Source organism: Cebus imitator, unplaced genomic scaffold (assembly GCF_001604975.1).
Source record: "Cebus imitator isolate Cc_AM_T3 unplaced genomic scaffold, Cebus_imitator-1.0 Scaffold316, whole genome shotgun sequence".
NCBI classification, from domain to species: Eukaryota; Metazoa; Chordata; class Mammalia; order Primates; family Cebidae; genus Cebus; species Cebus imitator.
In genome coordinates this window covers 820,256-825,653 of record NW_016107631.1, presented here as the reverse complement: position 1 = coordinate 825,653, position 5,398 = coordinate 820,256, and the positions used below count along the sequence as shown (strand labels likewise).

The 5,398-nt window shown below is 48.2% G+C and overlaps 1 protein-coding gene across 1 annotated transcript in view; it reads right to left on the bottom strand.

Moving 5' to 3' along the window:
* Positions 1 to 275: 275 nt before the first annotated feature.
* LOC108286269 (isoaspartyl peptidase/L-asparaginase-like) overlaps positions 276 to 5,398 on the bottom strand; it is a 17,027-nt gene continuing 11,904 nt past the window's right edge. Inside the window, exons 4-6 of the mRNA XM_037729715.1 lie at positions 4,646 to 4,842; positions 2,019 to 2,129; positions 276 to 1,577 (exon numbers count right to left, since the gene is read on the bottom strand). Of these exons, the coding sequence (XP_037585643.1) occupies positions 1,372 to 1,577; positions 2,019 to 2,129; positions 4,646 to 4,842 (514 nt within the window). The 3' untranslated portion in view covers positions 276 to 1,371. The remainder of the gene's footprint in view (positions 1,578 to 2,018; positions 2,130 to 4,645; positions 4,843 to 5,398) is intronic.

The following is a 5,398-nucleotide window of genomic DNA, read 5'->3' as shown; positions in this document are numbered from 1 at the left end:
GAGGGTCTGGGGACAGGAGCCAGAACTGTGCACCTCTGTCTGGGGTGAATATTGGCAAACTGCAGGAGGACTGAGCCATAAACTCTAACATGGTTTGGCTTCTTCCTTAACCCACTCAGTTCGGTTCTTGTGAAAAACTCACGTCTTCCACAAGGGGGCAGGTACCCCCCCACACCATCCCCATCTCAAGGTCTCTCTGGTATGTCAGAATTGACACCAAGGGGAGAGCTCGTGTGCATTCTGGTCTTTGTCAACAGTGACTCCCAACCACACTCTTACTCTTTCAAAATACATTTTATTAGCAGTACATGGAATGTAAAGTTAGGCAATTTCTTTCCAGAGAGAAGGTGAACCCTGAGAGACTAAAAAACTGAGCATGAATATCACAGCAGAATCGCGTTTCCAGTGTAACAAGAGATAAAGGGGAATACCGTCCCCAAGGAAATGGCTTTCTTCACCATGCTGACCACGCTGCACAGTGCCTGATCCAGCTGGTGGGGATGGGGAGGTGGGAAGAATCTCAAAGCACAAAACGGGGTGAGGACGCAGGAAGTCATGGGGTCAGCCCTACAGCAGTCGGCTCCTCTCTGTTGTTGGAGAGGCTGTGAGCACTGTCACTCACTATATGAGGACCAGAGTGTCTTTGGCAGGTGGAGTCTGGCTCATGGGAGAACACTGATGGAGGGAGGCTCATCTCTGAACCCAAGAAACTTCATGGAATCCCACAGCATCTCCATTATGACCTTCCATCTCCAGGTTAGGGAGGTATGGTTTCTTTGGAAGTATCTGGGTCCTTTGGAAGTATCTGGACACATCCAGATAAGTCAGGGAAGATCTGAACTTTCTTAGGAAAATCAGTTTACTCTCTCATACATGGAGAACATTTCCCTTAAAGGATTTTGGTTCTTTTCCCTGATGTTCTTGTGCAACATTCTGAGGGTCACCTGGACTTCGCCCACCAGTGTGTCTGTGGCTCTTGTCTCACTTCCAGACGCCTCCAACTCTGCCGGAGCCTCCCTCCCCACCTTTCAGCCCACAGTGTCTGCATGCTGCGGGTCTCCCAAATCTGTCATGTCAGGATCATGCTGCTGCTTTCCTTCTCTTCTTTCTTTTCTTTTCTTTTTTTTTTTTGATACCTCGCTCTGTTGCCCAGGCTGGAGTGTGGTAGAGTAATCATGGCTCACGGGCATGTCTCTCATGACTTCAGAACCTGCCCCTCAACCAAACATTCAGATGTTTATTAAGGCAACAAAACAAGTGACAGACTGCACAATTTGTTTCCAATTATGGATCTAATTGATTAGGCTGTGTCTCATGAGGAGATGGTACTCCTCCTCTAAGCTAGCATCTGGAACACAATCTTCCAGGGGCTTAGGCCAGGTCTTTGATAGTAGTTTCACCAGGATCAATTCCGAAGTGCACCTTGCCGTCCTTGGTGGCTGCCCAGGGCATGGAGGTGGTGGTCCACTTTGCCACCCAGTCTCCTGTCTTGCTAACCAAGATGAGGCCACCTAAACCTTTGACTCTTGACTTCATATAACCCAACGATAGGTCCGCAGCCTCTTCTACCGTCTTTCCTGAAAACAAGGAAGGGTTGAGAAACAATACATTACTGAACAGAATCTCATGAAAAATCACTTGCAGTTAGAAATGCCAAAGTGAACTAGGAAGGATTTGTGGTAAATGAACACCTGAATGCTTAAAAGGAGGGTCCTCCCCTCCTTGCCCTGAGACAGCACCCTAGCATCAGCCCAAGCAGAGGCGTCTTCCCTCCCTCACTCAGGCTCAATGTCTCTCCACTGCCCCCTTCTCCTGAGATGTGGAAGATAACAGTACTCAATGCTCTCCCACTCCAGACCTAAGGGAAGGTGGAGTCAAAACACAGTGTTAACAACATGAAAGCAACATCTGTAGCCAACAGGAAAGGGTTTCCTACACGTCTCCATGCGTTTACTTATCAAATACCTTCTAAGCATTTGTCTTCACAAATTATTTGACTTGTCCTGTGGTCTGTGTACCTTGTTCCATGTGGTACAGAGTGAGTCTGGCCAGGTTCACCTTCAGAATGCTTTCCCCGTGCCCTGTGGTTGAGATGGCTCCGATGTCATTGTCAGCATAACCTCCGGATCCTGCTCAAAAAGGGTGATTGTTCTGAGCATTCACAGTTGAGAAATTCAAATCCACATTAGAAGTCGGACGCTATGTGAAAGTTAAATCGCGAAGCGTGCTCAGGTATAGACAAAGGTCAGGTTAGCAGTCATGATCTGTAGACACTAAGGTGGGCTAGAAAGCGCCATGTAGATGCCCCAGAATGGAGCAGGATAAAGGGAGCCTCAGGAGGGCAGGCCTGACCTTCCCACAGCAGCTACAGCAGGACAGCGTCTCCTTGGCCCCGAAGCATAGCCATTCCTTTCTGCTCAATGAAGCTCCCCCTCCCTGCCTCCTCCTCATGCCCCACACACTATGGAGGAGAAACAGCGTGACTACATTACATGGATCTCTAGCAAGGCCATCACGTTCCAGTGATTATGGGAAAACGGATACCCACAACCTAACATCCGTGCATACTGTCCAGTGGAGGGCAGCTCTATTTGTTGAGGGTGGGCATGACTGGACCTGAGGGAACTATTCTGGGCTATCCACTTAAGTAGGGGTCTGCAGCGAAAGCTACTTTGATAAGATTCTTCCTTATTTTGTTCTGGGATCAAGCAACCTTACAGCCTTCTCTAAGTCATTCCTCTATCTGTTCACACACAGCTACCAGCCTGAGAGTCCTTTAGCCTTGGAAGGATTCACCTTTACTCTCCTGCAGTTGATACAGAAGCAGAGATGACTGACATTTGCCTTACTTATGGATGCTGGACATGGGGCAAGGACTTAGGAGTTGGGATGTTGTACTGAATTGTCACAAGGCCCCAGAGGTTCATCCCTGGCTCTGGTTCTGGAGGGAGATAACACTGGGCAGTGAGTGAACTGCTGCAGTGGGAGGAGGAGCCTTTCCTTTTTCTTTTTTTTTTGAGGTGGAGTCTCCATCTGTCACCTGGCTGGAGTGCAGTGGCGCAATCTCGGCTCACTGCAACTTCTGCCTCCTGGGTTTAAGCAATTCTCCTGCCTCAGCCTCCCGAGTAGCTGGGCCTACAGGTGCGCACCACCATACCCAGCTAATTTTTGTATTTTTAGAAGAGACGGGGTGTGACCATGCTGTCCAGGCTGGTCTTGAACTCCTGACCTTGTGATCCACCTGCCTTGGCCACCCACAGTGCTGGGATTATAGGCACGAGCAACTGCGCATGGCCTTCCTTTTTCTTGTAAGCTTCTGCTGGGGAATAAACTGGCCAGGTCCCATGTGCCCTAATATTTGGAAGTAGCCAAGTCTTTGCTTGCTTTTCAGTTACTCTAGGACCACAGAAGGCCAGGCGCCCCCAAGGGTGGTCCTGGCACAGGCGTCGGGTCTGTGAAGCTGTCCTCCCCACCACATGCACTTCTCAGGACAAGTGGATTGCCTGAGTGACCACTGCTGTGCCTAGCATCGTCCCTCTTGACTGTCCAGCCAGGGGCCTAAGGCTGCTCAGAAGGCCAGGCAAAGCACATCTGGTGCTCACAGCTAGACAAGGACTTCTGAGAATTTAGCTTATGCCTTTTCTTGTCCGGATTTACCACTGTAAATGAAGTTTAAAATTAATTTCTAGGATCTAACCTGCAGTGGCCCCATGGTCTGGTCTGAACCCAGCTGAAGCAAGCTGCGCTACTGACCAGGGATAGTTTGGTAGGATTTTTGCTAAGGAGAATGAAAGGTAGACTACTTCCTATCTCTTGGGTGATCTACCAAGGAGGAGAGGTGTTACCAAGCCTCTTCTCTTGAAGGAAGCTTCCAGTGTCTCTGCGTTCATGACAGAAAAGAGGTATCAAGAACTGTCAAGAGTGTAGATTATTACTAAAGACTAGAGCAACACATTAAAAAGGGAATGGAGGGCTAGATTTCCTCTAAAAGAATAAGTTGCTCTTTGGGGCAGATGGAATAATTTAGCTATTTCTCAAAACTCCAGTCACTGCAGGGGTTCACGAGGACTCCTGCATGAAAAGTGTGAAAGTTTGCACAAAGTGAAACATACAACCCCGGCCCTGTCTCTCACTCGTAGGAATGAGAGGATGCGCTTCCCTGTTGATGTAAAAAGCATCTCAATCTGTAATATGACTGTAGAAGTCTGTCGCTTTCATGCTGGTCAAATCTAATAACCGCAGTCTTAAACTCGCAGATTTCTCAGATTGCTAATTAGAGCCCATGTCTGGGGAGTAAGTCTCACTCAAGTAAGTCTACAGATCCTGAAACTGCGGCTAAGGAGAAAGCAGAATCACTATCACGTAGACTGGGGGCAACTTTAGCATCCCTGTCTCCACTTCTCTCCCCAAGTTGTTCCGAAAAGGCACGCGTTCTAGAAAAACAGTGCCGCCGACACAAACACCTCTCAAAGCAGGGCCCCGAACAGCCCCTTCCAACCCCATTTCACTCCCAGATATCCTGGAGCTGCACCAAGAGCAGAAAGGGAAGGCAGCAAGAAAGGGAGAGGGGGCCAGGGAATAGGGAATGAGGAGAGCCTGAGGATGGAGAAAAGGAGAAGGGGCAGGAGCCATCCCTTGGTCCTACCTACACATGGTGAGTCCCCAACGCGGCCGACCATTTTATTAACGAGACCCCCTGTAGAGGTTGCGTAGGCCACATTCCCTTTGCAGTCCAAGGCAACAGCACCCACAGTTTCCAAGTTTCTGCTAAAAATAAACAGAAAAAAGCGACAGGCTGAAAATGAGAATGAAGCCCATAACCAACAATGTAGCTTCGAACCACTTAAGTCCCATGTTACATGTTAATGGCAAATGGGGCACCCTTTAACTCCAGCATTCTAGAGAGAACTTGCCTGCTTCTCATTCTACATGTAAGTTACAGGTGGATTGCTGGACGCTCCTCTACACCTCAGCTTTAAGAGCACATCCAATCCCAACACCACCGTTTGCTAGCTGTGACCTTAAGTTTTGTTTTGTGTCTCATTACCCTCATCATAAAACGGGGATAAAAAGAAGAGTGAATCTCAAACATTAGCATGTATAAGAATCCCTTGGATCCTTGAGCCCACAGAGATTCTGAAGCTGCCACCAAGAGGAGAAAGGAAAGGAAAAAGTGAGTTGGTAGATATGGCGTGGAACCCAATATCCTGCAGGAATTTTTTTCTTTTTGTTTTTTTATTTTGAAGTGGAGTACTCACTCTGTTACCCAGGCTGGAGTGCAGTGGCACAATCTTGGCTCACTGCAACCTCCACCTCCTGGGTTCAAGAGATTCTCCTGCCTCAGTCTCCTGAGTAGAGAAATATATTTTCATCAAAAAATAAAGAGCTAATCTAAATA